The sequence below is a fragment of the Hemitrygon akajei genome, chromosome 7 (assembly GCF_048418815.1).
Source record: "Hemitrygon akajei chromosome 7, sHemAka1.3, whole genome shotgun sequence".
NCBI lineage: Eukaryota > Metazoa > Chordata > Chondrichthyes > Myliobatiformes > Dasyatidae > Hemitrygon > Hemitrygon akajei.
This window is the reverse complement of record NC_133130.1, coordinates 81,323,191-81,345,547: the sequence shown is the minus strand read 5'-3', so window position 1 is coordinate 81,345,547 and position 22,357 is coordinate 81,323,191. Positions and strand designations below refer to the sequence as shown.

The window sequence follows — 22,357 nt, the reverse complement described above, 5'->3', positions numbered from 1 at the left end:
TTAGGGTTTCTTCTTCTACAATGGGAATTTTATTTTATTGAGAGATACAGCATGGAATAGGCCATTCCAGCCCTTTGAGCCCTGCTGTCCAGCAACCCCCGACTACCCTCAATTTAAACTTAACCTCATCACGGGGCAATTTATAATGATCAATTGACCTGCTAACAGTATGTCTTTGGACTGTGGGAGGAAACTGGAGAACTGCGAGAAAATAAGGATGATATTTTGAAGACTACTATTCTTAAAATATTCTTAAGTGATTGTACCAGCCACCTGTTTATACAACACAGCTCCAACTAAGCTATATCTGCCTTGTTAAGAATTGGTTAACTGTGTAGTTTGAAGAACAAGTACTAGTGCACCATGATCCCTTCTCACTCTTGCCCCATATTTTCAGATGTATTATAAGTCTACCTCTTTGACCAAGATTTTGCATACATTTTCAAATAATATTTTCTTGTGTGACTTAACATCTGATAATATTGCTGATAAATGCTTTGTAATGTTTCAGCCTATCACCTCCTAACTTCTTACTTCATCCCCCTTACCCCATCCATCTACCTTCTCCCTCACCTGGCTTCACCTATCACCTTCCAGTTTATACTCCTTCCCCTCACCCACTTACTTATTCTGGCTTCTTCCCCTTTCCTTTTCAGTACTGATGAATGGTCTCGGCCTGAAACATCGAATCTTTATTCCTCTCAATAGATGCTGCCTGACCTACACAGTTCATCCAGGTTTTTGTATGTATTAAAATAATTGCAATGTGTCGTAGTTCAAACAGGAAGGGAAGACAGTGCTTGGGATATTCTGGCTACGTTGGAAATAACCTTTAAACTGCAGGTATTTCATGAAGGCATACATTTATTACTTTGATAGAATTGTTTCACTGCTGTGGCAGGAATGAAGTCTGTTTGAGGAGCTAAGAAACAAGAGTGAAGGGGGAAAGACAGAGGGACGTGGGATGTGAGAGAGATCAATAATGTATTTGTCTGTAGTCAAAATGATGGAAGCAAGGAAACTGCATGAAGCAGCAAGAACTTCGTTCTCAGATATCCTGATGAAAATTGGAAAGGGGTTTGGGTAGAAGGTAGAAGCTTTCTTTCACTGGGAAACTTGAAGAAGCTAGTGAATAGGATGAATGAGATAAGAATGAAGTTAACATAAATAGGTCCAATATAATATGCTGGATGTTAATGTTGCAAGCAAGAAATACAAACTGTGCCAAATGGGATTGCTGCTTGGAAAGCAGCAGAAAGGAGATTGTGTTGGACTTTTGGAGAATGTCTAGATTTGAACAAGATGACAGCTCACAAAATTTACTTAGCAAGGGGCATTGATGACTGGCAAGACAATGGTGAATCTGGTGATACATCTGTGAACTGATAGTAGGTTGTGCAAGGGACTGGAAGGACAGACCACCAATATAATGTTAGAGAAGGTGTTACATCAGGTCTAATCTGTTCTCAAGGGAATAGGTAAAGAATAGAAATTTCAAAAAAAATCAAGAATCGGCGGGTGCAAGAAAGTCGAAGTGCAGAATAGAAAATACATGAAACATTCAACAGGTCAGGCTGCATCTGTGAAAAGGAAAAAAGACTTCATATTTGGTCACAACTCAAACAAACAATCCCTTGGCACAATTTTGAAGGGCAGCTGTCTTTGCTCCTGCTGATCCAGAAAATATTTATCCCTAAATCAACATAACTAAACAGGAACAATACCTATTCATTTTAACTCGGGGCTGTTTTGGGGATGTGTGCATAAATTTGCTGCTGCGTTTTTTCTTTTTCAATAGTGACTATAGTTTAAAGATTGCACTTTGCCAGTAAAATACATTGGAGTGCTCAGAGGTTATTGAAGAGGTTATATGAAAGTCTTTATTTCTTACTCTCAAGAGAGACCAGGGTATAAATTCATCCTTGATCACTTGCTCTTAGTGTACAATATAGTAGCTATACTCTGTTTATATTTCATAGAGCAGGAAGCATATTTTATGTTAAGCACATACAACTGAGGCTAAATTTTAATGGGACTAAATTTATAGACTATTCCCCAACTGCTACATACTGTATGATCCTCTTTCCACCCTTCCAGGACATTAACTCCATCTTAAAATCTTCCAGGATGCTTTCCCCATATTTTTTACCCATGGTTAAGCTTTCCTGATTTTAGTGGACTTCCTTGCCTATTTTTGGAGAGCTCTGGTAATTAACCATATAACATATAACAACTACAGCACAGAAACAGGTCATCTCGGCCCTTCTAGTCCATGGCGAACGTTTGCTCTCACCTAGTCCCACTGACCCGCACTCAGCCCATAACCCTCCATTCCTTTCCTGTCCATATACCTATCCAATTTTACTTTAAATGACAAAATCGAACCTGCCTCTACCACTTCACACAGTTACCACCTGAGTAAAGAAGTTCCCCCTCATGTTACCCCTAAACTTTTGCCCCTTAACTCTCAACTCATGTCCTCTTGTTTGAATCTCCCCTACTCTCAATGGAAAACACCTATCCATGTCAACTCTATCTATTCCCCTCATAATTTTAAATACCTCTATCAAGTCCCCCCTCAACCTTCTACGCTCCAAATATTAAAGACCTAACTTTGTTCAACCTTTCTCTGTAACTTAGGTGCTGAAACCCAGGTAACATTCTAGTAAATCTTCTCTGTACTCTCTCTATTTTTTTTGACATTTTTCCTATAATTCGGTGATCAGAACTGTACACAATACTCCAAGTTTGGCCTCACCAATGCCTTGTACATTGTAAATAAAAACCACCAAACAGGAATAAGATGACACTAGGTTGGCTAGTGAGCCAGATTTTGACTTCCAAATGGATAAAGAATGAAGTGGATTTCCAGTCTATTCTTAATTTCCCTATGCAAGAATAGTTAATATAGTCCACGAAATTCATTTCCGCAGTCTGTTACATGACTTCCCCGTGCTTCACAGAAACCATTTTCTACTCTAACATTTTTATTCCTGCCATGACTGCCTTCCCTAGAAAAAACTTTATCCTCTTGAGTTTAGAAGAATGAGAGGAGATATCGTCGTAAAATTCATACAGGGTTTGACAAGCTGGTTGCATGGTAGCTGTTTGTTGTGATTGAGTAGTCTGAAAATAGGATGCAAAATTTCAGAGTAAGGGACAGGCCATTTGGGGTCAGGATTCTTTATCCATAGCATGGTGAATCCTTGGAATGTTCTAACCCAGCACATTCTGGACATTCAGTTAGTTCAAAACAAAGATAGGTAGATTTCTGGATGCTAAGTGAGTCAAGGACAATGGAAAATATGCAGGAAAATAGCACTGAGGTAGAAGATGCACCAAAATCTTAATGAATTACAGAGCAGGACAGATAATGTTGTGCCTTTTTCATATGTTGTTATATTCTATATGTACAGTACTGTGCAAAAGTCTCAGGCACCCTAGATTTTTTCTATGGTTTCAGATGGTATGGTCTCCACAGAGCCCTGACCTCAACATCACTGAGGACGTCTGAGACTACCTGGAGAGACAGAAGCAAGCCAAAGTCCAAAGAAGAACTGTGGCAAGTTCTCCAAGATGCTTGGAACAAAATACCAGCCGATTTTCTTATAGAACTAAATGAAAGTGCACCTAAGAGGTTTGGTGCAGCTTTAAAGGCGAAGGGTTGTCACACCACATTTTGATTTGATTTAGTTTTTTACTGTTTTGGATTTGATTTAGATTTTTTTTTTACTGTTCTCTGCTCTTCATAGTAAATTTTTGATATTCAGTAATGTTTAATTTCATTATTTTTGAAAGCATCTTCGCTTTACAGATTTTTTTCATGTGCCTAAGACATGTACAGTATTGTACTTGGCTGCTTTATCTGCTGATTGATCAACACAAGCCTTCACAGTTGCACAGATGAACAGCAGCCACTAGGTGGAGCTTCAAAAACTGCTGATTGCCAGAGCAGTACTGACAGCAGTTTCACGGAGACTTCTGGTTTGCTCCTTTTCCACACTCAGTTTGCACTCCGCTGGCTGTGTCAGCATGCCATCAAGAACCCAAACTCAAGGTGCTTCAGTCAGGATACAAATAGGCCCTGGTGGACAGGGAAGACTTCACAAAGACTATTCCAAACTCTGTCTTGTGAAGAGATTACCAGGTGGAAAGAGAAGTTGGTTCAAGGATGAGCTCCAAGCTTCTTTGAAAAAATGCAACATTCTCCCTGACTTCTGGTCATTGCTGCTGGCTCATTTCCACTCAAAGGATGGTATTGAGAGCCTCGAGTCCGTGCATCAAAGTTCAAAGTAAAATTTGTAATCAGAATACATACACAACACCATACAATCCTGAGATTCTTTTTCTGTGGGCGTACTTAACAAACCTATAGAACAGTAACTGTAAACATCAGGAACTGTAAACAGACTGTGAAAATGCAGATATAAATAAATAGCAATAAATAATGAGCATGAAATAACAAGATAAGAATCTTTAACTGAGTGTAGTTATCCCCTTTTGTTCAAGAGCCTGATGGGTGAGTGGTAGTAACTGTTCTTGAACCTAGTGGTGCGAGTCCTGAGGCACTTGTACCTTCTATCTGATGGCAGCAGCAAGAAAAGAGCATTGCCTGGGTGGGGAGGATTTTGATGATGGATGCTGCTTTTCTACAGCAATGTTTCATGTAGGTGTGCTCAGTGGTTGGGAGGGTTTTCCCCATGATGTACTGGACTGAATCCACTACCTTTTGTAGCATTTTCCACTTAAGGCGCTGGTGTGCACAGGAGCACACCAAAGCCCTCTTTAAGTGGCAGAAGGAGAGCACCATCTCACAAACCTCTCACCTGTCAGATATCCTTTCCCCTATTAGTGGAAGAGTCTGTGGTTCTACAGTGGTCTCATGATAACCTGCAACTAAGCTCCCTAAGTTTAGAAATAATACTTTCCTATTGACTAGTCTTCCCACATCCCAACCCTACAGGTGGGACCAATAGCTCATGGAACCCAACCGCTATCTCCACCAGCAGGCCTTTTACCTGAATGATGGAAGCTCCCAGTCCCAAACTAACAGGCTGCTTCAATCATAAGGGCCACCTACCCCTGCCAAATGGCTACCCTTCCATTTCTCCCTCCTGGACTGTACTGTGCCCCACCATGCCCCTTATCCTTTCCTTATTCCCCTCTTTTCCTGAGGAACCTCATCCCCTTGCTCCCCCTGCAAACTGACCTCAGTTCCCTCTACTCTCTACTTGCTGAATGTTGGAGAGCATGAGCAAAGGGCTCGTGTGTGTGTGATCTTTGATTTGTACTGTCTATTTTACCTTGGGTATTAGGCACAATTTTATTATGCACGTAAGTGTCAGATTCATCCAGGGGCCTCACTCAAAACCAGTTTGGTCTCCCTGCAGAGCCTGCCTCAGGCAGGTCACACTTTCTCAATCATACTGAATAAGAGGATGAAATTTTTTTTGCTGTTGTACTGTGTACCATTGGAAACGGTGTTACCATGTGGTATGACCTTTTTATATTGTTGTACCATATAATACAGTTTAGATCAAATGACTGTTTTCAATAAAGGAAGCCACGTTATTCGTTTGCCTAGGTTGACTGATAGTAGTTGCAACATAAAAGCATGATCAGCAACCTTGAGCTTTGCACATCTACTGCTCCCTGGCAAGTATGTCTACTTTATACAGACACACATCAGAAATGCAAATCTCTGGTTGAAAATTATGAGATTTCAAGCAAATAATATCGTCTCTTCCTAAATCGGCAATTAGTCTTTTTGTCAGTTGGACATTCTCATTGTTCTGCGTTCACACAAGGATTACTTTTAAGTCGATTGGAGGCCAGGCATTCAAGTCCCGATCTAAATCTTTGTTACCTCAGTCTTCAAAAAACTAGATTTCTGAATCAGATTTATTAGGCTATTAGATTTATAAAAATATTGGATTTTTATACTACTTAATTTTCAGTATTTTCATCCACTGAAACCTTTGACTTTGAGGTCAACGTGGTGTTTAGTGAGAGTAGTCACAGCAACCCATTTATGCCAATATGGTAAATATAATTATACTGGATAAAGCTGTCACAATCGTCCAATTTCATTATGAAGCCATCTCTTTTGGCTAGTATTTCATTGTGAGACCAAAGGTAATCAATGGCATAGATGTTATCAAATTGGCAATACCACTGGATGACAGGTCCATCTCTGAAAATGGTCCATTATATCAAATTCTTGTTTCTTCCTCTGAACCTAATTTCACTTCATTTGTGAGGATTAAATTCCATCTCCCCAACTTTCTAACTGATCTGCTGTAGCCTTAGGTCAACTTCCTCACATTCCACAACATCACCAAATTCATGTCATTTGCAGACAGATTAAGCATTCCTCCTACATTCACATCCAGTTTGTTAATATATGTCATAAGCAGCATGGATCTCAGCACCATTCCTTGCATGACACCACTGGTTATAGACTCCCACCACCAACCTCTGTTCCTTCTCACAGAACTAATTTTTTGATCCAATTAGCCAGCTTGCCTTGGACACAACATCCCTTAACCTTCTGGACAAGCAACCATGTGGATACCTTCATCGGTCTTCTAAGTTACTTTATCAAAAAAAAAATCTATCAAAGTGATTCTGAATCAGATGTTAAGTCCATGTTATGTTTTGTCTTGAAGTCTGTGTTGGAGTTTTTCTCCACAAGAGCAATTTCGCAAAATCCTGTTCATTTTCCAGAACTATTGCTATTTCTCTTTATTGTACAACGATTTTCAACAGCAGTCCAATGGAATCTGCAGCATCGGTGAAATGTTTTGTCAGAACTAGTTCTCTCTTTGTGTCTAACAATAGAGTAATGAAAAATGTTAAACTGTCTATAGGAATGCTGGATGAAGGGTTTACTTCACTAAATGGACTACAGTGAGCACAGGATTATAACTGACATGACATAAACTTAAAATCTCATCTTTATTTACAAATTACTTTGTGATCGTACCCTTCCCAATTTCAGTAGTCTCTGATAACACTGAACATTAAATTTCTTCAGTCTGGCCTCCTGCATTTCCTCCACTTTAATTGTTCTCCAATCGATGACTGTGTTTAGGAACTGAAGTAGACCATTCATCTCCTTGTACTTGTTCTGCCTTTTACTTGGCATCATATGCAATTTGTGTCTCATTTCAAGCACGTGCCATATATCCTTCATCATCTCTCTCCCTACACACTTCCCCTCTTCCACCTCTCTCCTTAAAATACAATATTACACCCACAATGTCTCCAAACATGCCTCAGCTTTAAAATTTGTTTGATTATACTGCCATGAATCATCTAGGGACATGCAACTATGTAAAATATTCTTTTTAGGTATGTTCTTGTGAAATTCTAATCTAAGTGATAAAAGTATTATTTCAACATTTGAAAAAATCAGCATTTGAAATTTGAAGTTCCAATGCATAGGATTGTAAGACGCCACAAAGGGTTGTAGACTTAGCCAGCTTCATCATGAGACCAACTGTCTCCATTATGGGACTAACCATCCCCACCATTGGGGAGGAGGTAACAGTGCCTGAAGACCCATACTCAACAATTTCACGACAGCGTCTTCCCCATCACCATCAGCTTCCTGATTTTCTACGGACACTACCTTGTTATTTCTTTTTAACACTATTTATGTATTTTGTAACTTAGTAATAACAAGACAAAGGGTCTTGACCCGAAACATTGACTGCTTCTTTCAATGGATGCTGCCCGACCTGCTGAGTTCATCCAGCTTTTTTGTACGTCTTGAGTTGACCACAGCATCTGCAGTGTACTTTGAGTTTAGTAATTTTTATGTTTTTTCTGCTGCCCTGAAACAATGAATTTCACAGCATTAAAGTCAGTAATAAAAAACTTGATTCTGATTCTGATTGATGAATACTTGATGTGAAAGGAATTAGCAATCCTTAAGCATGCCATGTACAATACTATCACACCAACCAGTTTCCAGCACAATTATAAGAAGGACAAGAAGACAATTCATGCAATCATTTCACATATTTCTGGTTTATTTTACTAGATTAAAATGTTGACTTACAAATAAGGCAGATATTCTACAGAATGAATGATGTCACTTCAGGTAGAATGTTCATAATTCATTTTATTCTCTAAAATTTTACATACATTAAACTATTTAAATGGAAATTATAACATAATCAAATCACTGCAGTTATTAAAACAACAAGTCAAGTCAAGTCAACTTTTATTGTCATTTCAAACCATAACTGCTGGTACAGTGCATAGTAAAAATGAGACAACGTTTTTCAGGACCATGGTTTACATGACACAGTACAAAAAACTAGACTGAACTACGTAATAAAAAAAAACACAGAGAAAACTACACTAGACTACAGACCTGCATTGGACTGCATAAAGTGCACAAAACAGTGCAGGCATTACAATAAATAATAAACAAGACAGTAGGGCAAGGTGTCAATCTGGGCTTCGGGTCAGGTATTGAGGACTAATATTGTAGGATGCTGGCAATCCGAAATAAAAATAGAAAATATTGGAAGTACTCAACTGGTTGGGCAACATCTATGAAAAGAAAGAAGTAATGGTTCTGGTTAAAGAAGCTTCGTTAGAACTGAGAAAGAGATTAAAAGCAAGTTAACAAAAAAAAAGACAATGTAACTTTCAAGTTGATCTTTCACTAGGCCATCTTAAGATTCATTGGCGTTTGTAGAATATGTAAACTAATATGTGATAAATTAGATGATTCATGCATAGCATTCATAAAATGCCTGAAAGCAACAGCCTGAATACTTCCACATAAAATATCTGCTGTAAGGTTAAATGAGTTTACAGTTTTTGTGGCCATGTTGGAATTTCATTAGGATGTTAATGAAGAAATAAATAAATATTTTTGAATAAAAGAAGCCCAATACTTGTACTTATAATGCTTTCTTGGTTAATGATAACCACATTTCGGGACCTGCAATGTGGAATAACGGTATAAAGAATCCAGTAGTTTTTGCAAACTGTCAAAGACAATCAGAGGACAGCTCAATCCAGTCTATTCTTGGACATGTCTCAGCTGACAAATATAGAATAGATTTGACAGATGTTTGGAAGCAGGCTCTCTGTCAGTTTTCTCAGCAAGGTATCGGCATGTGATTCAGGAAGGGAACTTTAAATGGAGAATGAGCTAGGAAGGCAAAGACTTTATAGCATCTGTGACCATCTGCTTCACTCACATGGCACTATCTGCACTATTTTCATGCTGGGTGAAGTCCCAAATGTGAGGAAACAACCTGAGTGAACCACCACTATGGATTGTACAAAGTAGTCCTTAAGAGGATTTTTTTTAAACAAAGACCTGTTATTTGTCTGAAACATACTTAAATGTCCCAACTTAATGGGTGGTTGAATTACAGGCAGAGGCTGCTCAGTGCAATATTAGACATCATTGGCACAGGAATTGATGCTATTAAGAATGATAGTTTGATGAATATTAAATGAAAACTTATAAATTATTTGTCAAATATATTTGAATAAAGTAAAACCAGGAACTAATTAAGATAAACTGAACTGTGTTCATAATCCATCATAAATGCTATGTACTATCCAATGTAATTATTGAAATAAAAGAATTCATGAGAAGGTATATTCCATAAAACAGAAAGAACAAAGACAAATGCTTTATATGTCTAATAAAGAAGTTTTGTTCTCAATGCAATAATTTTCTCCAATTCAATTCTCACTTAAATTTCAAACCAAAGTACTTTAAAATATATATCAAATATTATTTTAGTCAGCATTTCATGAACCATGTACAGAACATCTCTAAGGAAATTTGGTAAAACTATGAAGCACTAATTTTTTGAAAAATCAATTACGTGATATAAAAATAACCACATTATCACTATGAAAGTGCCACTCTTTAAATTTCCAGACTTTGCACATTAATCTGTCATTTTGAACAGGGAATATATGTGGAATCTAAGCTATCACATTTAGGTTTTTGCTCAAGTGGTATTTGTTTTAAGGTAATATACTGTATCTTCTAAAATGTTAGGAAATTGGTATAATTTAATTCAACAGCTACATGGATTGCATTCTGCCGATATTACTGTTTCAGAACACGTAACAAATGTAACAGCGAATGGAAAGAAAAACTACGTGCATAAGTTTTTCATTTAATGTATGGAGTTGTTCCATGTTTGTAAATACATATTTGTGCTCACATCATATGCACTTCTCTTAGCCATTTTAGCAAGCATATTCGTGAATTACTTCATTTTGCAATCATTTTTCCAGCTCCTCCCCCTAGGGAAAAGCAACCACATTCTAGCTCTAGTATTAATTTGATCAACTAGTTTATTGTTTTCACATAAAAAAGGATGGAATGTGAATCCCTTAGACTTGACTAAAATTTCCAGAAAATCCCATAATCCCAAGTAATAAAAATGGAATGTGATTCAGTTATGTCCTTAATCTGAATATGCAGCACGCGCAAACTGATCCTTTAACACCAGTAAAAAAAAACAATACTCTTGAAATAAAAATGGAATTTTACCCAGCCAGCAATCAAGACAATCAACACATGCTGAGAGTAATGATTTTAAAACTCTGAAAAGTTTGCAAGAAGAAATAACATTGTTCAAATAATTTCTTATGCATAAGCACATTCAAAAAACACTTCAGTATTTGTATTTCAGTCCCTCAGACAGTGTCATGTATATTTAACAGCTGTATTTATAAATTTCTTATGGTTTTATTGTATTTAACATACTACCGGCATTTAATGTGACCTACTTTCTATGTAAAATTTGCATTTTGTCAGATTGAATTTACTGAATCTAAATTTTTGATCTAAAAAAAAGCATTGGTACATAATTGGATTTTCATATTGGAAGCAGAAACTGTAGTCCCAAAACTTAATCTATGTTGGTTGAGTCAGCTGCAGCAAATAATGAAAAACAAATATATTGATCTGAAAAGCTGTCCAAGTTAATGATTCCAAAAACCTTATTTTGTGATAGATCAAACAACTTGTCATCTGTTTCCAAGGGAAAATAACCTAAATGAAACACATTCTATATGTTTCTTTAACCAGAAAACAAAGAAAATAACCCACCAATGGCTAGTTTCAAACTAACTTGTATTAGAACTATTGATTTTAAACAGAGGGTGATGAAGCAGATCAATAATGAATTTATAGAAGCATATTTTACAAATGGATATATGTATTTACTTACCTTAAAACACTGAAGTTAGTAACTTCAGATCTCTTAAAGCAGTGTCAATTTTATTACAGAATGCCTCCCACGTTATTTCATTTTTAGAAGGTAGCCAATTGCACTGAGATCAGTATTTTGATTTGTGGCAATGTTTCTGCATTGGAAGTGATTATATTCTTGAATTAAATTCTAATATACTGTATGTGTATTCTAAACTGCAGCTGCTCAGGCAGAACAAAAATAGATGAGATATAGGAATTATGTGACTGACTTTTGTGCCGTGTTTGCTATTGTATAGTGTATATGTATCGTTATATTTGTTTTATTTAGAGGTAGAGCACAGTAACAGGCCCTTCTGGCCCACAATCCCGCACTGCCCAATTACACCCATGTGAGCAATTTATACCCCTTTGTAACGTGGAAAGAAAGCAGAGGAAATCCATACAGGCATGGGGAGAACATAGAAGGCCCTTATGCTAACCACTACACTACCATGCTGCCCCTGTTTCCAGAGTCAAAAACTAGGCATTTCTGCTAAGTTCAGACACCTAAATTTTTACTATTCTTAGACAGCATGTTGGTTTCACTTGTGAGGCCAGCATTTCTTGCCTATCCTTCGTCACTCTTGAATGAAGCAATTTGTTAGTCTGTTTCGGATGGCATTTCAGAATTAACCAAATTACTTTTGGCTAAATTAGTAGTTTGCTCTATAACATGGAACAGATCTTTTAAAATTGACAACTGAATTATTTCAAGGAAATAATACTTCAAAAAATTCAAGATCAATCAATTGTATTTAAATTTTCTGGTGGGATTTGATTTGTCCATTTGAACTTAAGTCCAGGTATGGTTTTCTTGCTTTCTAACTTCAACCATTGTGTTGCCACCCTCATCCACAGAATTTTATTTGGTGCTTAATATCCAAATCTTTGCGTTATCTTATGGTATAATGTGTGGAAATAGACTGTAGAATCATAAGTTCTGAGATGGAGTTTTCAGACCATTGAGTCCATGCTGATGATAAAGCCCCCATTAACATTAATTCTACATTAATCCCATTTAAATCCATTAATGCTGACATTCTAATCATCTGCAACCCCCTCCCCCCCCCCAGATTTTACCATTCATCTACATGTTAGGGGCAATTTGCAGTAGACAATTAAATTACAAACCTGTTTGTTTTTGGGACGTGGGAGGAAACTGGAGCATCTGCTGGAAATCCAAGCAGTCACAGGGTGAATGTTGAAACTCAGACAGCTCCTGAGGTCAGTGCTGAACCCAGGTTGTTGGAACTGTGTGTTGCACCTGTACATGCTATATTGCACAACACACTACAAATTCCATAGTTTAGATGAAACCATAGTATATAGTGGTAAAATTCAAGCTATTTTAAAAAATCACATTTTGTCTGTCACCTTTCAGCTCTGGTTTGTAAAAGCATTTATTCAGTCAGAATCGGAATCAAGATTTATTATCGTTGACGTACATATAGTGACATTTATTGTTCTGTGGTGTCAGTACAGTGCAAGGCATAAAATTACTGTACGTTACATAGATTGATAGATAGACAGATAAATACTGCAATCTGATGGCAGAGGGGAAGAAGCTGCTTCTAAAATGTAGAGTGTCTTCAAGCTTGTGAACCTTCTCCCCAATGGTATTAATAAGAAGAGTGCATGTGCTGCATGGTGAGGGTACTTAATGACGGATGCGGCCTTCCTGAAGCACTGCCTTTGAAGGTGCCGTCTATGGTGGGGAAGGTTGTGCCCGTGATGGAGCTGCCCGAGTCTATAAGCTTCCAATTCTGCGCATTGGAGGCTCCATATCAGGCGCCGGTGCAGTCAGTCAGAATGCTCTCCATGGTATGTCTGAAAAAACCCACTAGAGTCTTTGGTGACAATCCAAATCTCCTCACACTGCTGATGAGTATAGTCACTGGAGTGCCTTTTTCATGAGCATTGGGCTCAGGGTAGATCCTCTGAGATGTTAGCCACAGGAACCTGAAGCTGCTCACCCTTATCCACCATTGACCCCTCTCCCGACTTCCCTTTTCTGCAGTCCATGATCAATTTCTGGGTTTGGAGTTGATGGTAGATATAGTAGAAACATATGGGAGAATGAAGTGTTTAACCTGTGGGCAGAGCTGATATAAGATGTTCCAAATTTAAAATTACCCTTCATATTTCAACTGATTGAAATAAAATAAATCACTTGCCAGTACCAGAGGTGTTATTTTACCAGAACAAAGGCATTATAACAGTGAAAACTGGAAACTAATATTTATCACATGATCCTGCAGTATACATATTCCTGTCCGTGTTTCCAAATAGGCACTTCTGGACCGTTCTGTGGCTTGCAACAGATATGTGCAGAATTTGTCAATAGTTGTTAAAATGTTTACTGCCACTGAATTCCGAATTAAGTTTTCTCTACCATTCCAAAAATATGTGTACGACCATAAGTCATAGTAGCAGAACTGGGTAATTCTTCTCTGACATCCAATCACAGCTGATTTATTATCTCTCTCAACCCCATTCTCCCCTCCTCCCCATAATCTTTGATGCCATTAGTAATCAAGAATCTATCAACCTCTGCTTTAAATATACCCAATGACTTGGCCTCAACAGCCATTTGTGGCAATGAATTCCACAGATCCACCACTCTTCTCCTAATCTCTCTTCTGAATCTGTGCCCTCTGGTCCAAGACTCTCACACTATTGGAAGCATCCTCTCCACATCTACTCTGTCTAGGACCTTCAGTATGCAGTTGAGATTCCCCTCCCCACCCCCCGCCATTCTTTTAAACTCCTGCAACGACAGGCCCAGAGTCATTAAACACTCCTCATACGTTAACCCTTTCTTTCAGTCCTGGGATCATTCTCCTCAACTTCCTGTTGATCCTCTCTAATGCCAGCACATTTTCTTAGATATGGAATTCAAAACTGCACACAATACTCCACATGTGGTCTGACAAATGCCTGGACATTACATCTAGTCTTCTGGAAATTAATACCAATATTGCATTTGCCTGCCTCACCACCGATTCAATCTACAAATTAACCTTTAGGGAACCCTGCTCTAGGATTCCCAAGTTCCTTTGCACCTCCAGTTTCTAAATTTGCTTCCCGTTTGGAAAACAGCCTGCACCGGTATTCCTTCCACTGAAGTGCATGACCATACTCTTCCCCAAACTGTGTTCCATCTGCCACTTCTTTTTCCATTCTCCTAATCCATCCAAGAGCTTCTGCATACCCCCTGCTTTGTCAACAACACTTGCCACTCCGCTATTTTATATCATCTGCAAACGTGGCCGCAAATCCATTAATTCGGTCATCCAGATAAGTGAAAATGTGGTGAACTACATATACCTGTCTGGACTGCTCCTGTGACTCCTCCCACAGACCCCTGCTGACTGCTCCTGTGGCTCCTCCCACAGACCCCTGTATAAAGGCGATTGAGGCCTGAGCCCGGCCCCATTCTCCAGGATGTAGTGTTGTTCATTCTTCCAGTCAATAAAAGCCGATATCTCGCTTCTTACGTCTCAGAGTGAGTTATTGATGGTGCATCAGAAAAATAATGAGGAAATTAGTGGACCCCACACTGACGCCTGTGGACTACCACCAGTGAGCAACAGCCAACCAGAAAAAGCCCCTTTATTCCCACTATTTGCCTTCTGCCAGTAAGCCAACTTTCAGTCCATGCTAGTATCTTTCTTATAATACCATAGGATCTTCCTTGTAATACCACAGAAACAGTGGAGGCTACCTCAGCAAATATATTTAAGATAAGGTTGATAAGAGTTTTGCATTGTAGGGAAATTAAGGGTTATGGGGGAAAGGCAGGTAGGTGGAGATGAGTCCATGGCCAGATCAGCCATGATCTTATTGAATGGTGGAGCAGGCTGAACGGGCCAGGTGGCCTACTCCTGCTCCTGTGTCTTATGTTCTTATCTTGCTTAGTGGCACATTGTCAAAGGCCTTCTAAAAATCCAAGTAAGTAACATTCGCTGACTATCCTGTGCCTGAACTGCCTACTATTTCCTCAAAAGATTCCAATAGATCAGTCAGGCAAGATTTTCCTTTAAGGAAACCATGCTGATTTTGTTTTATTTTATTGCGTACTTCCAAGTACCCCGAAATCTCATTCTTAATAATTGACTCTAGAATCTAGCCAATATCTGAAGTCTGGCTAACTGGCCTATAATTTCCTGTCTTTTACCTTCCTCCCTTCTTAAAGCGTAAAGTGCCGTTTGTGATTTTTCAGTCCTCTGGAACTATTGCAGAATTTAATGATCCTTGAAAGATCACTACTCATGCTTGTACAATGTCTTCAGCTACCTTCTTCAGAACCCAGGGGTGTAGTCTATCTGACTTATTTATGCTTGGACCATTCAGCTTCCCAATCACCTTCTCCTTAGCAATAGTGATGACACTCAAAGAATACGTACACAACGCTGGAAGAACTCAGCAGGTCAGGCAGCATCCGTGAGAAAAGAGTAGCCAATGTTTCAGGCCGAGGCCCTTCATCAGGAATGGGGGGGGGGGGCGGGGAAGAGAGGGCCGAAGCCCAGTAATAGAGATAGGGGAGGGTGTAGGGCCTAGAGGCACCAGGTGGATGACACTCAATTCTGCCCTCGATGCTCTTGAATTTAACACTGGTCACAAAAGAACAATATTTTCTGCTCTTTGTTGCAAGCATTGATCATATAAGAAAATGACAAATGAGATTTAGGAAGTCCGTTTGACAAACCTTATCCAACTGAAAGCCGCTATATTCCCTCCATCATTTCAAGTCGGGCTCTACTTCTGAAGAAAAAACAACATTAATGAGCAGCAGTCTAAAAGAGTTGGTGAGATCCTGGTTTTCCAAACATATTTAGGAAAACAAAAGCTGGAAAATTTAAATAGCTAACAGTCTGCAAAATTTGGCTATCAAAGCAAACTGGCTATGATTTTGATTTGAGTTGAGAGATTGTCTGCAGTCTACTGATAAATGCCAGCAGCTCTGGCACAGGCCAAGTGGTGGCTTTAGACTATCTGCCCACTACACTAGCCAACTAATTCTGCTTTCATTAAACACAATAGAAAGATTAAGCAGACATGGTTTCCACCAAGCTCAACCTCAAAGTTGCCCCTGTAATTTGTAGCTATCAATAACTTGTTATAAATTTTAGCATGTGGTGCTTTATGCTCCAAAATGACAGATCTCAGATCATTAATATCCTCTGAATATAATCGAGTACTTAATTTTCTATTTGTGATGCCCAGTAGATGGCACTACAAGCACATAAATGCGGTTGCTTTTCTGTCCGTGAAATGAAATGTGAGAATTTTTTTTTCAAGCGACCACAAAACTGCAGATTTTTTTTCAGGATAGCTGGACTCATAGAAATGTACAGTAAAGGATGTTCTTCAGCCCATGATATCCTCACCTATTAGAGAAGTCTGCCATTAACCACAAAAATGTATCTTCTAGTGTTTGTTCTCTCGTCTAATATGCTGTCTGATCCACTGACTTCTTCAGCATTTTCTATTTTTGTTTAGGATTTCCAGCATCTGCAATAATCTGCTATGTATTCTGGCATAAATTGGGTATCTAATGCCAAATTATAGATGAAAATTCTATCCATCATGAATGCTTCCTGCATGGTTGCTCAGAGAAGGAGGAAGTACATCCAGAAATGAACCAATCGCTTAAATGAGGGAAACCACAGTCGTAGGGCCATGGAAGAAATACCGCATGAAATCAGCCCCTTCAGCCCATCAAGTTCATGATTACCATCAACTCCCCCAAATTCTATGGCTTATCCGCGCAGTACAGGCAGTTTACAGAGGCCAATGAATCTACCAACCTACATGACTTTGGGCTGCAGGAGAGTCCAGAGCACCCAGGGGAAACCCACAGCCACAGGAAAAATGTGCAAACTCCACACAGACCCTTGGAGACCGTGAAAATCTCTTTTGCCGCTCTCCTGTAGGACACTTCTTCACACATGTATTTAGTCAGAGCGTGTTCTCTTCCACTCCACAAATGATTGATTGTTCTTCTCTGATCTCAATGACACTTAGTTCACATTCGTACCGCCAAATGAAGGCAATTTATTCATTTTTGCCAAAAGCACACACCATTTCAGTGACACTGTGGTTTTGATGATCACCCATAATGTCTGCTCTGTTGGGAATGGTGATGGAGAAAACAAATAAAAGGAGGGAGACCTCTGTCACCATGTGGGAGCCAAACAAGAGGCAAGAGCTACAGTCAGAAGTGCCCAGTCTGTAAGTCCCTCATTTCTTTTGGTGGTTTACGCATTTGCTTTTGTTGGTTTAGATTAGTATTTCCAGCTTCTTCACTTCTGATTTATTGTAATGTCACTTTCAATCAGCCAACAAAGTCTAATGCCTGGAATAATGCACTACGTTCACAGTCTCAGGTAAGTTATGCAGAAAAATGTGTTAAGCCGTCTGCAGCAGTATGTGTAACAGGATCACTGGACTGAAGTGACTTTCCCCTTTCTGACCCTGTCGCATTCCAGCGTCAGCAACAAAGGCAGGTCTAATTTCACTGGAATCCATAAATGCAGGTGGAGGGTGGAGTTAAAAAAAAAACTTGCTGGGCATCGACCTTAAGAACGTGAAGGGATAGAGACGAGGTGCAGGTAGCTAGTGGGGTAAGTTAAAGTAAAATATATATTTGAAAAGAAAAAATACCAAATTAAACAAAGAACCTGCAGGTAACTTTGTTAGTTTGACATTCTATTTTCCACAATAACCAAACTGAGCATATAACAAAATGGAATTGAAAGAGTAATCATGTGTGTTTCAATATAATTATATAATTTAAAAATATTTTTAATCCTGAAGTTGGGGATGTGAGGGTGCAGGGCATGGGGAGGGGATTGTTGGTGGTAGTTAATCGCTCGTCCTTGTCTGTTAGATCCCATTGAAATTCATAGGTTCTTATCTAACTTAACCCACCTTTTCTAAGCTGATGCAAGAGCCATATATTGGAACTTTTTTAAACAAGTAAACCAGTGTCTAAAGATGCCATAAAGGGTAACTCCTAGTTTAACAAGCCTATTGAAGTGAGAGGAGTAATCAGAGCCTGATTAACTCCAAAATGTTGTACATTGGGCTGGTCGGGAAGAATATCAGGAGTTACCAGGTGTTCCTGTTGGAAGGGACCTTCGGGAAGTTTCATCTTACAGTATTTTGGAGGTCAGCTGTGAGTCAACAAAACTCACACTTGCTACGAAATCTTGAGTCAAAATTTCTCAATTTCCCAAATAAACATAGTTTATCTGCGACTCACTCTTTGTCAATTTCTGTTCCACTTTCACTCACTCCCTTCTCTTCTGTTCAGTCCCTCCTTCCTTTCTTTGCTTTCCTCATTTTCCCTTGCTTATGCTTCCTCCTTTAATCTCACTCAGACACCGTCACTTACTCCTGACGGTGATTACCCTATTTGAGGGGGAATGGGAATGTTGTGGGGAGGCATCTCATTTCCCAATTCACCATCATCCCTGTTTCAGAGTGGATGCAGAGAAAACTCACCTTACGAAGTCTGGAATCAAACAGTGCACTTAGTGTTTTGATCAGCCAATGTACTTCACTGTGTACTAAGTACCAATGTACTTAAGCCATTCAGCCTATTAGATTCCAACAGTACATCCAATAGTCCCACCCCCTGTTCCTTATTTTCCTGGTACCCCTCTGAGATGCATATCATCTCCCCTTTGATGCTCTGTCTCTTAACTACACAAATTTACAGTGCTGCAGTGGATTAAGCTCCCAGCAATTTTTTGACTACTGCAGTTAAGGGGAAAATATGCAAAATTCATACATATGACAGCTGAAGTCAAGGTGTAAATGGGTTGGTAAAGTGAAAGGGTTAACCACTAAACCAGCAGTTGGCCACCTTCTCCTTTAGTGTAGGCTGACAATGCATACACCTCTTGCACCCGCTCCAGTTCTGACAATCGGATCTTATGTGGGAATGCCAACCTCGGAAGGATAGAACGCATCTAAAGATTCCTCATCTAAAATTGCTGATAATCGTATTGTTCTCAGAAATGTTGTAAGGAAATGATGGTTCGACATGCTTCAATTACTGTATGTCTGAAGCCTCAAGATGTGGAAAGTTAAAAGCCTTTGAACTTGGGGCTTTCATGGTTTGGCATATCAACCAAGAAACGTGGACCTTCTTTTCTGCAGCTTATGCAAGTGCAGCTCAGAGTCCATCTAACCGTACACATCCATGCCATATTTCGCCATTTTATTACTTTAACATACAAACTGACAAAGTTCAATAATGCAGACATTACATACTTAAAACAGATATTCAATAAGATATTCAATAATTCAAAATGTTGTAGAAATTGACTGTTTTACAAAATGAAATAGATATTTTTTTAAATTTTTAAACACCTTTCAGTCTTTTCTCAAAATATATATTCACATACATTTTTATGTGTATTTGATAATCCTTGCAATCAAAATATTTCTGTTGCATCTGCCTTTAATTCACGATTTTCTGTGAGATTCTAAATTCAACAGCTGCTTTGTGCATTGTTCTCAGTACCTGCCACCTGTATTTTACAATTCTCCCAGTCTGGTTCTGATATTTTTCTTGAAAGGCATTAGGAAGTCACTAAAATCAACTTCGTAGGTGAATCTCTCCCGGTTTTCAACTCTCCTCTGAATTAGTTCTTCAGTTGTTGGTGGGTTAGACCATGTCTTGGAGGAAAGGGAAAATACTCTTACCACATGAAATTCAAATAAAGCAACTGTCAAGCAAAACAAGTTTACGCATCAAAAAGCAAAAAAAAACCTGCCGATGTTGGGAACTTAAAAACAGAAAATGCAGGAAACACTCTTGAGGTCTGGTGAAAGGTCATTAATATAAAATATTAACTGTTTCTCTCTGCACAGATGCTGGTTAATTTGCTGAGTATCTTCAGCATTTTCTGTCTTTGTTTGACCATTCATTTGTCAGTTATTATGAATAAAAAATAAAACAAATTTAGGCTGCATTTCCACTACCTTTATTCTGACAATGTTTATTAATTTACTGTCGATGCAATGCTCCTCAGACAGGATGAAGAGGTCAATACTCCCCAATGCCATTAGGCTTTACAATTCAACTGCCAGGACTTAAGAACTTTTTAAAGCTATTATTAATGCTTTTTGAGCTAGTGATTTAGATGCATATCATATTATTACTGAGTTAAGTATTGTATTGTATGTAATGAGTTTTTGCTACAACAAGTGTACGGGACATTGGAAAAAATGCTGAATTTCCCCATGGGGATGAATAAAGTATCTATCTATCTATCTATCTATCTATCTATCTAAAACGTTAATTGTAGTGTTACATCCAGTTTGTACTGCGATACCACTTCCACTGGATATGCAGTTACAATTGGAAGCAACTTCTGTTTATGCTAATCTAGTAACAGTACTATCTTGTACATTCAGAATGTTTATGTGTTGCAATTATGACTTAAGCTAACTGCATCTCCCCATCTTCTTCACGTGATTTGGGAGTAAACCCAGAGGAAAAATCCGGAGCTGGAGACCCTAAAGTACTCCCTACGTTGAGTTCAATTAAACTGGCAACTCCTGCAATGCTACTGGTGCCAAACTGTATCGGTCTCTGCTGTTCCTTTGGATTAATCAGTGGTGTGGAGAGGGGGAGCCTGCTACATGGACAACAGCTTGCTCTCCATATCCTACTGCCCCGGCTCACGTATCACACAGACCGCTGGGACGCAACATCCATGGTCAACCATGACCAATGGAGGGCCTTAATAGATAAAAGGTACTGTGGGGATACAAAGGAAAACTGATTTCACACAAGAGTAGTTGTGACTTGTAAGAGTGGTAGAAACTAAACTTTCAAGAAGGGGATTGGACAAGCACTTGTAGGTGAAGAATAGGTGAAATGGGCTGACTAACCAATAAAGAGCCACCAGAAATTTTATGAGCTTAATGTGTTAGTGTATTATAAGTGTGAAGCTTTTCACATTTTCCAAATAACTCATCCACTACCTTGTTCCAGTGGATTTGTCACATCAAATTACACTGTAAGTGGCTGGTGGGAGATTTGAGGGTGGATGTTAATGGGTACATATGAGACTAGGCAAGAGAATAGATTACAGTTGATTAAGTGAAGACATAAAATTTATGGATTGCTTTCACAGTCAAAGAGACCTGATGGCTTCCTTCTATGTTGTATGGAAAGAGAGGAAACACAGGCAAGTGTACTGCTGACATTTTAACAGCTATTGCCCAGTTTCTGCCGGAATGAGTTAAAAATCCGTTCCACAGTAACCCAAAAAGAGATTTGCTGCTTTCTAATATCCCGGTGCTGTTCCTAAATTCCTGTTGAGCTCTAAGGTAGTCACCTAACTCCACTAGTCACCTACGATATTTCAGGGACCCTGTATCTGCTGGCTTTTCATTATGTCTTTCAACCTTCATTTTACCAACCAAAGCTTTGAGGGATGAATAAGTTCTGTTCTTTGGTGTATGCCCAAGATAAACAGAGCCTTCCATTTGGTTGTCCTTCCACATATCGAATGTATTAATAAGCGTATTTTCCAACCTGCTCTTCCCCAAAAGGAAATCTGAACCAGCTGTCAAAAAAATGGTCAGCCTGTTGATGGGTTAATTGCTGACCTCAAAAGCTTACACCTGAAGGATTCATTCAATAAATCTGAGAATTCAGGATTCATTCAATAATTTTCAGACATTTAGTTTGCAAAAATTTAACAGCATTTGCAGTTTGCCTTCCCAAAAACTGAAGCCAAATTGCCTTGAATCTGTCTGTGGATTTTAGTGGGGAGTTTGTGTTAAACATATTAACATTCGATTTCTTTCGCAAGCTCCAGCTACTCGGTCATCTGCCACACTTGACTAAGAATCTGTGGTTGTATGCCAGCTTTAGGAGATTTAATAGTCTTAAATATGTTAAAAAAATATAACTTTGCAGATCTTGTACTTACACTTTTTGGTACAAAGGTTATGTCCACTTTCTTGGCCACTCCACTATTTAACATTTCACTTTTATTTGCTATGCTCTCTCTGTGGATTACACGCTTTGGGGTTCTTGCTGTGGGATACTGTATTGAAACCTGTATTTGTTAGAGA

General features: G+C 38.8%; 1 protein-coding gene across 2 annotated transcripts in view; it reads right to left on the bottom strand.

Moving 5' to 3' along the window:
* Positions 1-19,471: 19,471 nt before the first annotated feature.
* Positions 19,472-22,357, bottom strand: part of ankef1a (ankyrin repeat and EF-hand domain containing 1a) — a 65,351-nt gene continuing 62,465 nt past the window's right edge. The window contains exons 9-10 of one of the 2 annotated variants that reach the window (XM_073051298.1): positions 22,213-22,341; positions 19,472-19,942 (exon numbers count right to left, since the gene is read on the bottom strand). In XM_073051298.1, the coding sequence (XP_072907399.1) occupies positions 19,802-19,942; positions 22,213-22,341 (270 nt within the window). In that variant the 3' untranslated portion in view covers positions 19,472-19,801. The remainder of the gene's footprint in view (positions 19,943-22,212; positions 22,342-22,357) is intronic. The other variant, XM_073051300.1, reaches the window with a different exon arrangement.